This window comes from Solanum tuberosum, unplaced genomic scaffold (genome assembly GCF_000226075.1).
Source record: "Solanum tuberosum cultivar DM 1-3 516 R44 unplaced genomic scaffold, SolTub_3.0 scf00676, whole genome shotgun sequence".
Classification (NCBI taxonomy): domain Eukaryota; kingdom Viridiplantae; phylum Streptophyta; class Magnoliopsida; order Solanales; family Solanaceae; genus Solanum; species Solanum tuberosum.
The window spans coordinates 154359-174721 of NW_006239593.1; the positions used below are offsets into that span (position 1 = coordinate 154359).

The window sequence follows — 20363 nt, forward strand, 5'->3', positions numbered from 1 at the left end:
TATATATATATATATATATATATATATATATATTCCATGGTGGAGGAATAAAGAGGGGTGGGGGGGACATCCGTACTTCTGATTTGGTAATGACTTTTGACAACAATTTGGGAAAATGGCCAGACACACTACATTTTCTTTTCTCACATGGCTAGCTAGATCAAATTAGACCAATCAATTAAACTTTCCATTATGAGAGCTTATTTCTTGATTTTCATTTAAAAAAAGAAGATATAATAAAGTATATATCATTAAAAAGTTGGGGGCATTGTGATTTGAAATCTATCCTAGTTCTTGAGATAGAAAAAAATAAATTCAACTAAGCTCTAGTATATATATATATATATAATGTGCTAGAGTTCAAACTTAAGTACAAAATCATCGATTTCATTGAGTTCCCAATTATAAAACTACAAAACCATGATATAATAATCCTTGCGTTATAAAACTACAAACGCCACTATAATTTCCTTGAATTTTTAGACAAGCTGTACGTTGCTATTGTCAACTTTGACATCGTATAAAAAAGACATGGAAAATGCCTGCTGGTTTCTAAGTAGCCACAAGAACATTAATATTAAAATTATAATCATCTTTTCTTTCTTTTTATCATTAGAAAGATTCAAACGTTGACTAAACATTAGAAGAGATATTCTTTTTATTTTCATAACTCAATTTTGATATACAAATTTAATATCAGTTGCTTCAATCATTAGTTGTTGCATCACATGTAGTGATGGAAATTAAATACTTTTGCATTGTATCATATTCCAAATCATTTTCGTAACTCTCCTTTTTTATTACAATCTCCGTCTCAAAATAAGTGTCATCTTAAATGTATCACATTCATTAAGAAATTAATAAGTACAATGTGCAGTATACTAAACTACATGAAATATAAGAATACAATCGGAAAACATACTAATTTTTGTGTTGAATTCCTAAGATAACATTTATTTTGGAACAAATTATTTATTAAGATATGTTTTGGGGATGGAGGGAGTAATTTAAATGTTTAACAAATACATTGAGTTCATTGCTTCTTGTTTTTCCGTTACAGTTTGAAAGCATTTAGTAATTTAGGTTTGATAAAGCCAAAAATGGAAAAGAAGAAGCTAAGTTTCCAAATTTAGTTTAGGTATTTTTCTCCAACTATTATACAAGTGGCTAAACACAATTAAGTTTTAAGATGGTGACTAATTTTTTATTAGCGATGTAAAAAGTAGCTACATTTGTCATTTTTTTCCACCCTAAATTTAATGAATTCAACCTGACAATTTGACATCTTTACTTATTTTGTACTCTATTTTTCTGAAACTTTTTATAAGTGCAAACTCCAATCAGTTATTATTATTATTATTATTACTTGAAACCAGCTGCAAAAGAGTAAACCATGATGGGGAGTTTTCCTAAAACATATTCTTTAATATGAAATAAGTAAGTTTCTTACTTAGTTCTAGTGTTTGATACGTAGGTAAAAAAATTAAATATCTTCAAAGCATTTAGTTAATACGTAAGCTAATAAAATATATAAGATTTATACATTATAATTTTGTAGAACGCGACGTTTCACCCCTAAAGACATTTCGCGTAGAAAATATTGAATTAGAATGAACCCCTCTCTCTCTATATATATATATATATATTGTGCATACATAATGGAGTAGTTGACCAAAATAAGTCATTATAAACCAATTCACCAAAATAATACATTTTTTTTAAATTTTACAAAACTAGAATAAATATATTTGGCAGTAACGTTTTAGGTATTATTTTATTAAAAAAAATCAATGGCAAAAAAACAAATATCTGACAGAGTAAACAAACATAAAACGTTACTGTCAAATACGCTTTATTGATTCGTTACTCACAGCCACATTTTAAGGCTAAAACGTTACTGTCAGTAACGATTCTTTAAAATTCAATCACGAATACCTTATGAGGACAGTACAATTTTACTCCACTGGTTATTTATCTGTTGTATTTAGGAAGAACTTATTCATCTTTCCAGTTAGATTTTAAATTTTTATCTTGTCAAAATTGAGGATTAACCTGAACAAATTATATATTTAGCATCATTAGCCTTAGTTTGCCTTTGAAAACCTGTAGACCTTTTTTTCTTTTTTTTGGATAAACAAAAACCCGTAGATCTAAATGACTTCAAGAACTCATTCTTTTTGCTTTCTTTTTTTAAATCTAGCTGCCCATTCTTTTTCCTTTCTAGCCGTTTACAAGTAAAAACAATAGCTAGCTATTCTTGTGTTATTATTCAACGTTCTTTTGCTACAAATTACTCTGTATGCAAAGCATGTTGGGTTTTGAGACTTTAAACTATTTTTGTGTTATTAAAGAGTCGTTATTGTCAGTAACGTTTTAGCCTTAAAACGTGACTGTGAGTAACGAATTAATAAAACGTATTTGACAGTAACATTTTATGTCTGTTTACTCCGTCAAATTTTATCTTTTTGTCATTGACTTTTTTTAATAAAATAATACCTAAAACGTTACTGCCAAATACGTTTATTCTAATTTTGTAAAAAAAATTAAAAAATATATTATTTTTATAAATTAATTTAAATAATGACTTATTTCTGTAAAAAATTCTACATAATGGGAGGAAGAGATTTGTTGCTTATATGTCACGTCTATCAAACTCTATAAATACGTGGCCTTTTACATCCTTCATCTTCTCTTTCATTTCCTTTCCCACTCCAAATATAATTAATTCTTTTTTCTTTTGGTTAAAAACATAGTTTTTCTATTATTTTTTACTTTTTATTATGGACGAAATGCCACATGTCCTTTTCTTAATCTTTATAAATTACTTACACTTTCAAATTAATTAATTAATCTCCTTCTTAATTTTTTCCGTTACATCTCTGCCAATTCTTAGGGTTTTCTCATTCAATTTCTGGGTAAATTCATTTTTTTTATTTTATCTTTTTTAAATCTGCATGCTTTTCGTTTACTTTGGTATCTAACTTTTTTGTTTTTGTTTTTGTATAACTCATTTTGTATCTAACAGTTCCTTTTGGGCTTCGAATTAGAAGATCGACATTGGATTTTAGATATTCACGTTTTTTTTAGCTCTTTCAACCAGGTATTTATTCACATTTTAGCTACTATACTTATATTTCATTTTTTTTCCACAATTTAAATGACATTTTCTCATGCAACTATTTTGATTTTTTTTTTTCTGTTTTTTGAAATTCTTGCGCGAACTCATCTTGATCATTATTAATAATTTGTTCCTAATTGTGGATGCGTACGCAAATTTGCATGTTTTTTGCCAAATTTTGCGAAATACCAATCGATCAAAGGTTTACCCCTGTTTTTTGTTGTTGACATTTTTGTGCCTGGTACTAGTAAAACCGGGCTTATAGTGATATTTGACAGCAGAAAATATGGCCTCCGGGGTTGGGAAACTAAAAATATAAATGTGTGAACTAGAGTGCGCACCCAAACAGGAATTGAACCTGCAAACTGGGGATAGCATTTGCGACCCAAGTTGCACAGTCCAGTACCACTGAGCTATCTCTCTTCTTTGATTGAGGTGGTTCAAAATTAGTATTATATACAAAAAATATTGAAAATTTAAGCTAGATATATGGTGTAATTTTTTGTCGAGGGGGTTTAGGTGAACCCCTAGCACCCACGTAGGTCCAACCCTGTTTGTTAGATGGATGTAAATATTTAATAGAAGAAGTGCTAGTTAATGTTTATTGTACAAGTTTATATGTAATTACTTTATGTAAGTGGCGTGATCGTGTAATATTCTATATTCAGAATTCATGTTTTGCCTATGCCACCATCCTTTATATGCGGAATTGTACATTTCCTTTAATATTGTTTAAAGTCAACTGCAACATTTTATAATTTTTGTTGTAATAGACAACAATTAATCTTTACAGTTGAATACTGTTCATATCATTGCCCTGCTATTTTTTCCAAATTTTCGTGTTTGTAATGGTATAAATGTGGTTACAGAGAGCTTTAACTCGATAAAGTTTCGATTATGTAAAGTTGTCTGTTTTGTAAGTGATCTCTAAGGTGAAAAGGTTTCAAATGCATCTAGTCTTGTTTCATATATTGTATCTTAATCCATAAAACTGGACAGTTAGTAGCTATAATTACTGTTATAATTTAAACGAAAATTTTCACAGTTCGTAAAAAAACATGTCTGTAAGACAGCAAACATCCTGTAGGACATGGATTGCGATAGTTGTGCAGAGTAAGATGTCATCTCTGTTATTTTTTCTTCTGGTCTACCAACAAAACGCCTACCGATTATAAGCACTAAAATTAATCTTGGTTCCTTATTGACTCGAGGAATATTGAGTACACTTTCTATACTATGTTAATATTACAAGATTCATTTTTCTTTTAATGCTCCATGTTGTGTGTTACCATACCATTGTTTAGTTAATATTCTTGCCTCCACTGGTTTTTTTGGATATAAGTAACGCCATGACATGTATACGTTGTTTTCTTCTCTCCAGGTAGGAAGCACAGAGGCTTATAGCTAATATAAGGATTGTAAGTCAAGCATGTTGTGTTGCTTAAACTGCAATTTGGCTCCGGAAATGAGGTATTTTTGTGCTAATAGATTCATATAATTGGCTAAATTATGCCAGTAATTTGACAGTCATGCAAGTTTTTGATTGACCAGGTTTCAGGAAGCCGGTGCTTGATGGGCAGTAAACTCAGGAGTAGTAATAAGAGAACACTAAAGAGGTGGTTTTTCATCGACAAAAAGGTGGGATAAAAATATTAGGTACTACAATTCAACTAGTAAAATCAGTCAAATTCTTAGAGATTCAATCGACTTGAATTCAGCGAAAGCTTCTTCTGTTCTTACAGATCCTTTGTTGATAATTAATTAAGTAAGTCTAGGTTGTGGATTTATTCTAACTTATTGACTTATTCACAATCAATGCTTTCATTCTCCACTAGTGTTCTAATGATTCCGAGAAAGAAGCCAGGGAGGCTAGATGACGTTCGTTCTAATGGTTGGCTTGATGCAATGAAGTCTTCGTCACCTCCTAGTAAGAAGGTTCAGAAGGAAGCAGGCGTTGAGGATTTCTCTGATGATGCTAAATGTGGTTACTCTTCTTGGATGGTATGTTCAATACCTCATTGTTTCCCTTAGTTTCACACACTTGTCTATATTTTCGTAGACAGAGTGAATATCAGATACCCAGACCCCACCTAGTGGGATTTCACTGGGTTGTTGTTGTAGAGTGAATATCAGATACGTTATAATCAAGTGTCTCTCTTCATGTTATTTGTGTGCAGTTCAAGTATCCATCAGCACTAAACTCATTTCAGCAAATTGTAAACCATGCGAAGAATAAAAAGATTGTTATCTTTTTAGACTACGATGGGACTCTTTCTCCAATTGTAGATGATCCTGACCGTGCTTTTATCTCCGCTGAAGTAAGTAACTACTCTGATTTTTCCTTATTTTAAGAAAGAAGCTTACCTGAAGATGTTCACACAATGAAAAGAAATTACAAATTCTGCAGATGCGTTCTGCTGTCAGGGATGTTGCGAAGCATTTCCCAACAGCCATCATCAGTGGAAGAAGCCGTGATAAGGTAAAGATTTTCTCATTAGCATGTAATTCAGGCATTGTTTGTGTTTACACCATCAACTTTCTTGACCTCTTCTAGGTTGCAAATATTGTGATTTACGTTCGTCCTGTTTCAGGTTTATCAGTTGGTAGGACTAACCGAACTCTATTATGCTGGTAGTCATGGTATGGACATCATGCTTCCAATTAGAAATGAGTTGTGCACTAATGATTCACTTATCAAATCTACTGACCAGCAGGTATTACAGTTTATAAGAGTCGTATTTTCATCAATTGCCAAGTAAAGATTGGCATTTCGTCCTTTTTACTCATTTCTACGTTACTTTCTTATAACGAAGGCTCTAATTAATGTTCTGAGCAGGGCAAGGAAGTTAATCTATTCCAGCCTGCTCGTGAATTTTTACCTATGATAGATGAGGTGATTTACTTGTTTGTCTATCTGTTGCATATAAATGGATAAATAGTACTAATTGACACCAAAAGAGAATGTTATCAGACTTGAACTGAACGAGCTAGACTACCTTGCAGGTTTTTAGAACCCTCGTCGATAAAACTAAAGAAGTAATAGGTGCAAAAGTTGAGAACCACAAATTTTGTGCCTCTGTACATTACCGTAACGTAGATGAGAATGTGAGTCTCATTTCCTTGCTGTTTCTATTAGTCTCTTAATTCTGAGGTTCATTACCTTTATGAATTATTTTGCAGCCATTTGTTTGTGATGATGGTTTTCATATTAAATGCAGAGTTGGCCTATTCTTGCCCAATGTGTACATGATGTCTTGAAAGAATACCCTCGACTACGACAAACTCATGGGCGGAAGGTATCTCGATTACTTGATTTTGGTAACATGATTATATACATTGTTCTAATTTGTCAAAATCTTACTCCTTTCTTTGCTTGTCGATAGGTTTTAGAGGTCCGTCCTGTAATAGACTGGGACAAAGGAAAAGCAGTTGAGTTTTTGCTTGATTCACTAGGTATGTTACATCAATGATTTGGTCCATGATCTCCTCAACCCTCCTCTCCCCGAAAAAAAAAGTAGAATAATTGTAGAATGGATTGTTCCAACTTCCATCCATTTGTATAAAATATATGCACAACAATGCAGGTTTTAGAAACAGCCATGATGTGCTCCCTATCTATATTGGCGATGACAGAACAGATGAAGATGCATTCAAGGTACATAACTAATACACGACGAAAGAATCTCATGTTGATATTAATATTAGTAGCATCACTGTTTTTTATGCTGTGAGATTAAAGAGTAATTGTAAATCCAGGTTTTGAGGGGGAGATATCAAGGTTATGGAATTCTTGTTTCGGCTATTCCAAAAGAGAGTAACGCTATCTTTTCTCTCGGGGATACTTCAGAGGTTTGGAATGTGACATTATACCAAATTTTTGTTGTCTATGTTGTTGAAATAATGAAAGTAAAATGTCGTTGATGAGAAATCTAAAGTATGCAATTCAAAATCATATGTATGCAGGTCAAAGAATTCTTGGGTTCTCTTGCGAAAACTATGGAAAATCAAGAAATGTGAAATGCAGGACGGGGGAGGGAACAAAAGGGATGTTACTAATAAGAATTTTGAATAAACTGTGAAGTCATTTCTTTTATCATATTGTTCAAATATTTTTCTTACAAGTGCAAGAATTTTGTTTTCAGTTTTTTTGTAATTTCATTTTCTCGGATTTTCGTGTATTCTGCTCTGGGTAAGGAGGAGACTGTTGAGAAAAAAAAAGCCCTTTTCTCTTGAGTTATTGTGATGGTTAATGTACTTTAGATCAAGTGTTTCGAGAAGCTCTGTGGGGATGGGTTGTTTGGTCTTCTTATATGAACTTGGGTCTGGGTCGTACTCTCCTTACGAGCTATCTTGATTATGGGCAGGGATGTGGCTCGACAGTGTTAAAAAAAAGATATATGCCTTAGTCCCCAAATTTAAGGGGCCTCATTTGTAATAATAATGGGTTATAAGTTATTATTTTTTAACAAATATTGAATACTATTTGTAAAAAAAGTAAACTTTTCATGAAAAATGAAGGAATTATTAGAAGAAATTTGACATATTTGAAGTATTGTATCTCATGAAAAATAATTTAAAATAAGAATGGTTATATTATCAATTGAAAACTAGAAGAAATTAATTATATAAAAGTTATTAACAATTTAAGTTTAAGGCCCTGTTTGATTTTTGCTTTAGGCCATTAATATGTTTGAGCCGCCCCCGATTATGGGAAAACATGGTATTGGTCCTACTCAATCCAATTTTGATGTCAATGAACACCTAATTACTAGTAATATGTTTCAAATCTATTCTTTTTAAATTATTCTCTTGGAAATATATTTTGAAAATATAGAATGGTAAGCAAATATTTAATTTTTCGTTCTCTTCCATCATTTATATTGCATGCATTTTGCACCCACAAATAATTTTTCATTTTCTCTTCCATCTGCAGATTGTACTCTTAATTATTAACGTAAATAAAAAACACCAATTTTCGACTTGTATAAAAAAAAAGAATTTTTTTTTTGAATTGTCACTTAGTGCATTTGCTTCTATACAAATTCTCTTAAACCAATTCATTTGTAGAAGAAAAAAAACTTTCCCAATATAAATCAAAACATTTTTTAAAAAAAAATTAAGAAAATCGCTACTGGTGCATCGATTTTAATTTTAAAAAATAAATATTTTTTTACGAAATCGCTGTTGGGGTAGAGATTTTAATTTTATTTAACGGTGTAAATGGAGTCAATTTTGTACTAAAGATATCGCTTCCTCAAGAGCGATTTTGCCCTTTTGGTTTTAAAAAAAATTGATATACGATTTATATTTTTTGAAGAAAAAAAGTTGTCATTTTGGTCCCGGACTCGTCTTAAATATGTCAAATTTCTTTATTTTTTGTGAGTATCCTCATCGAGCTAAGTTGGTCTCTTGTGGTGATGATGCGAATACAAAATTAAAAGTGATGGTACATCTCTCTAATACGTTTAGGAGATATGATGGACCTATACCTCTCCCTTTCGATCTATGTAGATTTACTTTTTTTGGTCAATTTTAAAATTAAATGAACCTATTTAAAATTAGAAAAAAAACATTAATTTTAGGATTTCAAGATTACGCTGCCATTATTTTTTAAAATGCAGACATAGACCCCCACTAATTAGTAAACAATCTGTGGTTTTTTTATTACGTAAAGAAGAATACTTAAATTGTATTTGAACCGCTTAGAAGTCATAATTTTAAATCAGTATTGAATATATGATTTGGGATTTAATTTATTTATTTTAAATTTAAAATTTGACTCATAAATTTATATTGACGTACCAATTTTTTGGGTGAAGTATTATCCAAATGAATCTGTATTTTCAGAGCTAGCTCGAATACGGTTAGATCGAATTGGCAGACACTATAACAACAATAGTTTTTAGCGGCGGTAAACATGCACATTAACAAAGACTACTAAAACATTTATCGGCATTATTTAATCGTGATTGGATCCAATGTCGTTATAGTGATTGGATCCAATGTCGTTATGGACTTTAACGACACTTACAAATAATATTAATTGCCACTAAAAATATATATTTAGCAATAACTAAATTATTGTTACTAATTAATTATCGCTAATGATCATTCTTGATGTAGTGAAAGCTAAAAGCTCATATCATGTTTGGTCAACTTAGTAACTTTTGCTCAAATAATATATTATTAAAAAATTTCTTTAAAATATTAAATTTAAAATTCAATTATTGCCGTCTGAAATAGTCATAATAATATTCAAAACCCATATAAATAAAATCCTAACTTTGCCTCTTTCTACTTTCTAATATCATAGCAAATTAGTATTATTATTTAGCAATATATGAAGTTTGCTTGTACAACATTTTATTTTATTTGAAATGAGTGAATAAATTAAACTAATTAAGTAGCAGACTCACCAATCATGCACAGAGCTATCTGCGCATTATCTTTTTATTTATTTATTTTTTAGTCCTCCAAGAAAATACGTAACACTTCCACTAGGAAGTTTCTTTTTTTAACATAAACAAAATGCAAATATTTGATATGTTCCTTTATGTCCAAATATCTTGAACACAAGGGGTCGTGATGTTTAATTTTTAGGGATGACTAGCTTGAGCAGAAATTAATAATATATGAATTAGTTAAGAAATTTATAATGAATTTAAGGATAGTAATACATGAATTGTAATTTAGAAAATTTTAAAGCGAATTTAGCTTGTTTTAATTATACAATATGTAATTTTAAGAAAACATCTCAACTTTTTATAAATAAAATAAGTTTGTTAACTATTTAGCCTTGATATGAGGGCTTTCTGTCTTTTGATTTTTTTAATCCATTTAATGCTATTTTACATTTTATTATGTCTAAATAAATACAAATAATTTTATAAGTTAATACAAAAACTTATGTACAGCCAAATCTCGTTATATTAGTAATGTTTGCCTGAAAACTTCATTTTTTAATATTTGTACTTGAAATTTACTATATGAATGTCATTATTAAATAGATAAAGTGCTATTATAGAGAAATAAAATATAACATGAAAAATCGATTCTAATAAAAAATATGTAGATCGTTACAATGAAATGTTGTTATAACATGATTGTTATAACGAGATTTGACAGATATATTTTGTGATACTACTTATATATACTTCACACGAAACGAGCACTATTATTAGTCCATGGCACGTATAAGTGTAACATCGTCGATTTTCTTTGTAAAGTAATGGGCTTTTTTAACTCACTATCACGATTTTATGCAGATAAGGTCTCATATATCTAGTTCCTTCATGTTTTATTAATGAGTATTAATTAGTTGCTTGAATACGTACGTGTAAAGGGTCCACCTAATGACCTAATCCTGTCATTTGATAAGTATTGAGTTTTAGAGTGTATATACATTAATCGAAACTCTTTGTAATTTTATATAAAAAGTGATATTTATAGCTAACTAATAAAATTTATTAATAATTTTATTTAGTGATTTATCAATAACTTCGAGATGTATACGGTATATACATCATGACTTTTTGTTGTATCTAAGGGTGTGACCTAGTGATCAATGAAATGGTTGAGAACTCTGAGGTATCATATTCAAAACTCAGCTTAAACAAGTCTAGGTGTACAAAAGCTGATCTGAACACTACGATCATTGAAAAAATATATGGCTTTTTGTTCTTAAGAAAATTGGGCCGGGGAAAAGGGCAAATTGCGTTCAAGGTGGACTACATAAAAAGATTGAGTGATGTCATTTGCTTTTTGTTAAAGCCTTAAAGGAATGGTTAATTTACGGGGAAAATAAACATCTTATCCTATTTTCTGTCATATGATTAGCACTAGTGTCTAATAATGCATCAAATTGCATAACACATAAGAAACTTTTAAGTTGATGAATATAGTAGTCTACTCATGATGTTTCTATTAATTTTACACCTTATCCTTTTTGTTTGGTGCAAGGACGAGTCATCACAGAAATCTCATATTGTGATGCATCTCACTTTTATTTTATCCTACTTGTGAACAATTGTGCCCAAATAATATATACACTTGCCCTCAATCATGTATGTCATGGCTTGTGAGATAAAGATCACATACTTTTGCGTATGTAATTTGGAGTTGTAATCAACAAATTTGTGATCGAGACAAATAAAAGTTAAGTGTGTGGTGGCCCTAGTATTCTTTGCGTCTTTAATCGGAGGTTTCAATAGAGTTTGAGTTCTAGGGATGAAATCATATTTGATAAGGAGCGTTTTATATATAATTTATTCTCAAATAAAACTTTATGATGTGAATTTAAATTAGTTGAAAATTCCAAAGCGGAAAAGGGTTGATTTTGATGCACGAGTGTTTCAAAATAATATGAAGAATAATGTCTATACATAAAAAGGTATTGCATATATTAGAAAAATGCATAGATGTATAATGACCCCGTAAAAAGAGAAAGGGGGATTTTTTTTAAAAAAAAGATGGATTGTCCATAATATTTTTAAGTTGAACTGAAATTAGTTTTGATGTATTTACAAATATTTACAGAGAATTAAATGTTAGGTCATTGTTAATATGAAATTAGTAGATGTATGATTGACAAACGACTACAAAAAAATATGATCCTTAACAGGTCGCTAGAACGAACAAGTGAAAATTGAGTTATAGAAGTGAAAGAACCAAGTCGTTTTGCAAATGACTTGAAATGTACTGAAGATCAGAAGTTATTTCAAGTGCAAGATTTTTTTTAAAGCAATTGGGTTTAAGAGTTTAACACGTATCAAGAAATACGAGTTAAATATAAAAATATTTCGACACTCAGCATAAAAAGAAAAGAACTTTGAAATTAGGAGAAATGTGTGAAGCTCGATCAAAACAAAAAAGGAAATCAAGTCCAAGTATGATTAATTCTTTAACCATATTCAATGGTATTTGGAGAAAGAAGCTAAGGAAAATTCAGTTATCACCATTTATCTCATACATTGTTTTAAAAGGCGGGGCGTGAGGCTAGACATTTTATACAATACAGGGTGAGGCGTAAGCTTCGAGACACGAGGCGTAAGTCTCATGAATCTACGAGGCATAGTCTCATGTATATTCAATTTTATAGTTTTATTACTAATAAAATAAGCAAAAGTAAACCTTTCAATGATTTATGATTTTTATTTGAGATAAGTATTAATAATCAATAATGAAGAAAAAAAGAATTATAATTACTATTGAGAATATCATTACACCAATAATAAAAATATGATTTAAAGCAAAAAGAATTTTAAAAAATAAATTAAAAATGCCCGGGTGTACATTTTTACTCCCAAAACTTACGTTTTTATGCTTAGAGTTTACCCTCAAGTTTTAAGACTTACGCCTTATGGATCTACGTCTTTAATTTACGCCCCAACCCAAAACTCGCCCTGAAACTCGCTCCAAAAACATTTTTGAAAACACTGAATTCTCATATAATAATAAAGTACCATTAGGAGGAGTGTAGTCTTGAAAGAAGTTCCTATAATTGGGTCAGTGATTTCTTTTTTTTAACCCCTTGTTATGACTCAATTGCTATGACTCGAACTCAGGAATTTACTGCTTACCATCTGAGCAACTCGCTTTTATAAGTAGTCTTTTACTTCATTGGATAGAAACTCACTGTAACTTTTTTTGTATTTTTATATTTCGTAATTTACGTCTTGTTTAATTATAATATCTGAAAACCCCCAATTATTCAGCACAGTAGATGGTATTAAAATACAAATTAATACTAATTTTATATTTATTTATACTCTAAAAGTATGCAGACGTGAAAGCTCATATATTTGCATAATCAAATATGCCTAGTACAATATGTGGAACTCACTAACTATCAGAGTCTAGTAGTATTACTTTTTCAAAAGTTTTGAGACAATATAATGGCATAAAACTTTGGACTGGCCAACAAAAGCTATTAGTCAAAGAAATTATAGTAATATAACTAATGACAACTGACTTTTTCAGATTTAAAACGTGTGGTGCGTAAAAATTAGCTGCAAGATCCAAAAAAAAAAAAGGTGAAGATTAAGCTTATTAATCACAATTACAGTGATTTTCGTTTTGTTACTGCCTTTTAATGATATTATACTTTATACTATGAAATATGGGCGAGCTTTACTTTTCTGGGACATAGTTTTTTTTTTACTATATATATGATTCATCCACGGAAATATTAAGCTTCAAGAAATAGTAAATTATTTTATTTTAATATATACATAAATGTGAGGTTAGAATTTATAATTAATGTGTTTTGGATTTGTTGTTGAATATTTTGTAATATACATAGAGGTCTTAAATTGAACATGCACATTTGTTCATGAAAGAATGTTATGAAAAGTCATTTATTCATGAAAAAATGTGATTTTTATTAAAAATTATTTGTTCATGAAAAAACACAACTCTTATAAAAAGTCATGATTACTTAGTTCTATAAATATAAAGACTCTAGAAGTAGCCTAAGAAAAAATCTACATGTTAAACAAAAAACTTGGTTCTATCCTAAAGAGAATTGTTTGTATTTACCCAATATATATATAGCCAATAATTCTTTAAAGAAAGTGATTGCACGCCTCAAAACCATCTTCTTCTTCAATTATGTTTCTTATTATTTTTTCTAACATTTGTTACCAAAAGTCGTAGCTCATTTTAGTTAGTAAATTTTCAATTAATTATTAATACATATTTCATAAATTTCTAATACAAATATAAAATCTAAACAAAAGTTATTGACTTCATCCAAAATATAGAATATATATTGTAGCTTTGTTCATGTAAATACACCAATGTGGAAGGTCCGATACCCAAAAATTTTAATCGCGCTCATATTCATTACCACAAAAAATGGGTTAAGCTTCCTCCAGCACCTTCTAATGCGTTTCATTTGAGAAATTTCTATGCATAATGCCCTATATTTATAATAAGGGCATAATAAATAAACATATTATTTAAGTTTAGCTATTATAATTTATTTCTTTCAACTTTGAATATATACAAATAACATTTGAATTTATACGAAATTAAATAAATAAACACACCCCAATCAAAGATTTCTAGTCATGACCTCAAAGAAATGAGCATGCCATTTACCTATTGTATTTAATCAAAGAAAAGTATAAAAAACAAAATGTAAGTAAATCAACTAAATAAATGTTCAGTAATAATAATGCCAAAGATAGGTATACAACGTGTAACAAAAAAAAAAAAAGTAAAATATAAAAATGAGTCTTAACTTTACTGAAAATTTTAGTGGTGGATATTCTATTAAAAAAAACATATCATTATTTCATTTTTAATATATATACATTTATCTTCCCTTTTCTTTTTTCCATTTATATTATATTTTCTTTTCATCATCTTTTTCTTCTGCTTTTTTCTCTTTGCCTTTATCTCTTCTTTTCCCGTGTCTTTATTCCGTCCATTCCAAAATCTCTTTTCGAATTTTATAATACTACAAGTATTTATTTCCCCTCTCATTTTTTTTTTCTTGTCCTTTTCTCTTTCCCTTTGTTTGTGTTATTTTCACTCCTTTTCCTTTAATAATATATCCTTCCTAAATCGTTTTTTCTTATAAAATAAATTTGAATATTATATGTCTCAAATTGATTTTTTAGATGGTCACTCAACAAATTGTTATTATCTCAAAGATTTCAAATAAAAAAATAAGATGACTTTCTAAGATGAAATAACTATTATTTGAATGATTATCTGTAAAAAACCCCATCTAATATCCAAGGCCAAAGGGCAAAAGGGGTAAAATCATAAGTTAAAAATCAATATGAATAGATTTTATCATTTTTATGTAGGAGTATAAATTAATTAGTAAAAAGAAGCAAATATTTTAAAAAGTTGAATATTCTAATACTCCACTAGTTTTACGTGAAACTGAAAGGTCATGTCTTGGAATTAATTTGGCCTTTGCAAAACAAAAAAGTCATGATCATTTATAAGTGAAAATTACAAATTACAAATTTTAAGTTCTGAAAGTATATCAATTGTTGGGATAATATAATACAATAATACTCTGTTTTTGGGATGAATCTAGAATTTGTAAAATATTGTAATGCATCATTAAAATAAAAAGAAAAATGTATTTAATGACAATTGTTTCTTAGATAAATAACTCAATCCTTAACCAAATTCAATATTTAGACTTCTTAAAACATGAGTATTAGCTGATAATATTAGTATCAATTTAAAATTAAGTACATAAAATATAGTATAATTTTACAAAAGATCATAAATTCACGAGTCTCATATTTATACTTTAAAATTTACCGATGTGTTAAAGGGGGTTTGAGTTCATTTCAAACAAAAATTTAAACTTACATTTGTCTAGGCTCGTTAATTACCAAAGTTGCGACATTTGTTTAGACAGTGGTGTAGGGTGCAATATATTTGGAAAAATTATTTAAATACACAACATATTTTTCTATATTTTAAAAAAAAAAATATCATTTGAAAAAATTACAAAAATCTCTACTTTACACATTGTATCAGTTGGATACATCACTTTACGTGATGTATCGGTCGGATACACCACTTTACACGATGTATCGGTCGGATACATCACTTTACCCAATGTTGGGACATTACGTTACGCAATGTATTAGTTGGATACATCACTTTACGCGATGTATCGGTCGGATACATCGCTTTATGCGATGTATCGGTCGGGCACATCACTTTACACGATGTATCGGTCGGACACATCACTTTCTGTGGCGAAGCTACAGTGTTATTGAAGGGTTCGGACAAACCCACTAACTTTTGCATAGACCCTATATTCTTACTAAAGAATCAGGTAGAAATATAAGTTGATGCTGCGTGCGAACCCATATCAAAGAAACGTGAATGGCGCAGTGGTAGGCACACGGGCAGCAAAGGCTTTGATTCTGTTTGATTGTGGGTTTGAACGCCACTTGAATAACTGTATTTTTTCTATTTTGGCTTAATAGTATGTCTTATGCCTATTTTACCTTCCTTTAATTCAATTTTTCCGGATTTTTTTAAGTTGCTTAATAGTATGCTCGTGTCTATCTTTAACCCTTCTTTGATTCAATTTTTCCTATATAGATTTCTAAATTCTTTTTAAACAATAAAATAGAAAATTGATGATTGAAAATAATTATAAAAAAGTAGTGTCATACTCTAAAACAAACTACTAATTTTAAAATAGATAATTATAAATAACAAAAAAAAATAGTGTCATACTCTAAAATATCTCACTATTAATTTCTTTTCAAACATTCAATACATCCTTAAACCCTAATTTGCAAAAATGTTAGGTCTCTAACTTTTATTGCCAATTTCATTGCTACTACTTGTTATCAAAATTCGGACCTCTGCCTGGTAAGTACTATGTACACTTCTTAGTTCCTCCTCGACTCTCCTTTTTCTCTTTTATTTTTTATTTGTCTTTACATTGTATAATAATTTATTCAAAATTCTTATTTTTAATCTTTGATTTTAGGGCTGTTTCACATATTAATATTGATTATAATAATTAAATTATTGTTTGCTTCCCAAAACTTTAACTTTCAATGCAAGAGAGGTTCAAACGTGAAGCAAGTAATACATACCTTTGCTTTAGGTCCCAAAAATATTAATGGTGAATTTAATAGTTTTAATTTTACTTAAAATAATATTGAGATTATAGAAAAAATGTTCAAAATAACACTTATCTACCTTTTATGGAATAATATTTTAGAGCTTTGAATTACATAACTTAAATTATTATATTAACAAATGAAGTATTTGAAAGTGTACCTAATGATACATCATTTACCGTTTTCAAAACATAACAACTTGTCGAGTGCAATTATAATGATAGTGGTAATATGTTTGTAATTTAATGGTTGTTCTATTAGATTAATATGTTATTTTATTTTAAAATTTTGAACCCACAAATTAAACAACAAATTTTGGCTCCGCCTCTGATCACTTTGCGCGATGTATCAATCGGTTACACTACTTTGCGCGATATATCGGGACGTACACGATGTATTGGGACATTGAGTGATGTATCTGAAACCGAGATGCGATGTATCAGGACATTGAGAGATGTATCCAAAATCGAAACGCGATGTATCGGGACATTTTTGGGATGTATCTGGATTCCACAAATTTAAAGGATTTTTGTAATTTGAAAAAGAGTAGAGACATGGTATAATTAGCTCTTAATACTATGAGTCTGTTTGGAAAGTTACCCATGTAATTTGATTTGGTGTAATTTGGTGTAATTACATTGTCTGTCCTGTTTGGTTGACCATGTAATTACCTAGTCAACATGTAATTGAGTGTAATTGGCAGGATGTAATTGCACTGTCCAATTCACACGGGGAAGGGGAGGGGGCTGTGAATTGCGTAATTACATGGTGTGATTACAAGTTGATTATTTTTTAATTTCTTTCTTTTATTTTTATTTTTATTTTTTTTCATTTTAATGTATTTTTATTATTATTATTTAAATTCTTTTTTATTTTTATTATTCTAATATTTTTTACTTTAGTTATATTTCATTTTCTTCTTTTGCAGCTTTCACTTCATGTGGTTCCATGTAATTTTTCGTATTATCTACAAAAAATCATTAGTATAATTTTGTTGGTATTCTAATTTTTAAATTAAAGTAGAATTTATCGTTGAATAAAGTTATAGACTTACATTTTTCTTTTCTTTTAAATCATATTTATGTATGTTATGTTGAAATTTGACATAAGAGTATTATGTTAAATTTTTTGTTTTGAATTTAGAACTTATGTTATATTTTCAATTTCATTAGTTTTAGGAGTATTGACTCAATATTTTACATTGCAAGCTATTTTTTTAAAGTTAGACTTTATAAATTATCTTTTTTTTGTCAAATGTTTTATAATTTTATGACATTATATTTATAATATTAATCTTTTTATCAAATATGCATTTCATGATGTTCATAGAAATTTTGTACTTGTAGTTTTATGATTAATTTAATTAAAATGTACTAAATTGAAAAATATAATTTTTTTATAATATTAGTTAAGAACATATGTTTATTAATTAACATATTTTTAAAAATAATATATATATATCTTAAATATTCAATATTATATCATTTATAAAGACCCATATTTGTCTAATATAAAATTTTAATTTTAAATAATTATTTTTTATTTTTAAAATTCAATATAGCGTTATGATTACACTTGTGCAACCCAACAGTACACTTGTAATTACAATGTGACAAACAAATAGGTCAACATAATTATTAGGGTTGTGTAATTACTAGACTGATAATTACTACCCTAATGATTACATTAATTTCAATTGCCCTAGAGGCTTTCCAAATAGACCCTATAGAATTTGTGTAAAATCTACAATATATTATGAGTTCAACATAAGACAATAGTTTTAATATATAAAATTCTATATTTTTTATGTAAAATATCACTAATTAAATATATAAAAATCAATACGCTAGCACTTGTAAATTGTAATTGTATTCTAAAATTCAGAATCTATAAATTTTAAATTTTAACTCGAGGCGTATTTAGGCTCATGGATTTGTATGAACCAAAACAGAATCAACATGTATATAGGACATGTAGCTAGAAATAAAAAGAAGTTTCACTTAAATAAAGTAACATAGTAGATAATGAAATTCATTTAGTTGATCCTAAAATAAAATGTATACATGTAAGTGTTATTTCGCATTCAATGTGCTACATCACTCAGTTTAGGATTTTGTTTCTTTCTTTTTTTTCCGTTATATTTTTCCTTTATTTTTTTGATTCGTATTTAAATAATTGACACTTATATAGGACTTCGATTAAATTGACTTAAAATAAACATATAGTTATTGAAGTAAATTGTCTTGAATTGTTGGTTATAATAGATTGATAAACTTAGTTATGTAATTGCTCAAAAGCAATCTAATTATCAAATATTTTTAAAAATACTTTCCAAATGAATTAATTTAACTTTTGAAAAGTAAAAAATGTTTATTTGTTTATATATATATATATATATATATTCATTTTTATGGAGATGAGGTATTTCGTCAACTTCTTACGTGAAAAATAAATGTTTTTGAACAATAGAAGAAGCTGAAAAGGTAAGAAAAAATTGAAATACTTTTTGAAATATTAACCAAGCATAAATTATTATTTTAATATTGAGAAACATGTCTTTCAGATTGATTAATTAAACACAAATTGTTATTTTAATATTGAAAAAAGTATTTCAAATTGATTAACCATAAACAAATTGTTTTTTTTTCGCACTACTGACAACAACAAAATTCAAAAAGACAAATTTTAAAAAGCCTTGGCCAAACTGACTAAATCTGATATGCTCGAAAACGTTTTTTTATTTTTGAAAAATTACTTTAATAAAATATTTCTGAATTTTGTGCAACCAATAATTTTTTCTGCTAACTAATTTAGTAAAGGTAAATTTTTAATATGAATATATATGTAATCTTGTCCAAAAAAAATCATTTTTTTTAGAAACGCTTTAATTTTTTCAGTCTCTGTTTAAGAAAATTGAAAAACATATTTTATCACTATTCAGAAATACTTAAAGCTTGATCAAAACACTTTTATTACTAAAATAAGTGTTGTTATTTTCTTAGAAAAATATAAACCATACTTTCACAATCTTTGAAAAGTTTTTTTTTTCCTTTAATTTGTTTGCTTTTTTAGTCGTGCATGATCATGATAATTGATAACATCTTTATAGTAACACATGCAACGTCTTCCTCTGATATACTTTTGAATAATTATTGGTCAGGTTTTCACTTTATAGTGTCTTGGATTCTTTAATTATTTATTTGACTAAAATATTATTTAAAGCCCATAGAGTACTCTTTTCCTCTATATATATTGAACAAGTTCATGGACTAAAGAATTAACTAGCTCTAATAGAGAACACAACAATATGGGTGGTCTTGTACAAACTATAAAATTTGTTTTTGGGATTGTTGGTGAGTTTATGTCACTTTAAAAATTAATTTATTTTCATATTTTATTTTATTTGTATATTTTTCTCTTTAATTAGTTAATTTCTGGTTGAGTTTTTCTTCTCATTTTGCTTCTCTTTTTTCCTACTAATTAACAGGAAATGCCGCTACTCTTTTTCTCTTCTTGGTACCCACGTAAGAATAATTCTCAAAAATACTTCTCAGGATTTTATTTAATTTTCAAAAAGAAAGGGGGTTTCGGGGGGGGGGGGGGGGGTTTTTTAAAAAAGAACATAA

At 28.6% G+C, this 20363-nt stretch overlaps 2 protein-coding genes across 3 annotated transcripts in view; both read left to right on the top strand.

Moving 5' to 3' along the window:
* The first annotated feature begins 2719 nt into the window (after positions 1 to 2719).
* On the top strand, positions 2720 to 7545 carry LOC102598822 (probable trehalose-phosphate phosphatase F). Of its 2 annotated transcripts, none has more exons than XM_015305053.1 (15): positions 2720 to 2915; positions 3026 to 3100; positions 4500 to 4588; positions 4670 to 4774; positions 4954 to 5119; positions 5296 to 5436; positions 5526 to 5597; positions 5710 to 5832; positions 5955 to 6011; positions 6122 to 6223; positions 6337 to 6414; positions 6502 to 6571; positions 6703 to 6773; positions 6875 to 6967; positions 7082 to 7545. In XM_015305053.1, the coding sequence occupies exons 5-15, from the start codon at positions 4961 to 4963 to the stop codon at positions 7133 to 7135; spliced, it is 1020 nt and encodes a 339-aa protein (XP_015160539.1). In that variant the 5' UTR covers positions 2720 to 2915; positions 3026 to 3100; positions 4500 to 4588; positions 4670 to 4774; positions 4954 to 4960; the 3' UTR covers positions 7136 to 7545. The 2 variants fall into 2 exon arrangements, with proteins under 2 accessions (XP_015160539.1, XP_015160538.1); XM_015305052.1 differs by having other exon boundaries at positions 2721 to 2915; positions 4670 to 4756.
* Positions 7546 to 19949: 12404 nt separating this feature from the next.
* LOC102599149 (bidirectional sugar transporter SWEET1-like) overlaps positions 19950 to 20363 on the top strand; it is a 4687-nt gene continuing 4273 nt past the window's right edge. Inside the window, exons 1-2 of the mRNA XM_006366690.2 lie at positions 19950 to 20090; positions 20225 to 20261. Of these exons, the coding sequence (XP_006366752.1) occupies positions 20045 to 20090; positions 20225 to 20261 (83 nt within the window). The 5' untranslated portion in view covers positions 19950 to 20044. The remainder of the gene's footprint in view (positions 20091 to 20224; positions 20262 to 20363) is intronic.

Excerpts from the sequence above, each read along its gene's own strand:
- LOC102598822 (XM_015305053.1), top strand. The coding sequence starts at position 4,961 with ATGATTCCGAGAAAGAAGCCAGGGAGGCTAGATGACGTTCGTTCTAAT. Across the intron at positions 5,120-5,295 it reads GTGGTTACTCTTCTTGGATG|TTCAAGTATCCATCAGCACT; the intron begins GTATGTTCAATA and ends ATTTGTGTGCAG. Across the intron at positions 5,437-5,525 it reads GTGCTTTTATCTCCGCTGAA|ATGCGTTCTGCTGTCAGGGA; the intron begins GTAAGTAACTAC and ends CAAATTCTGCAG.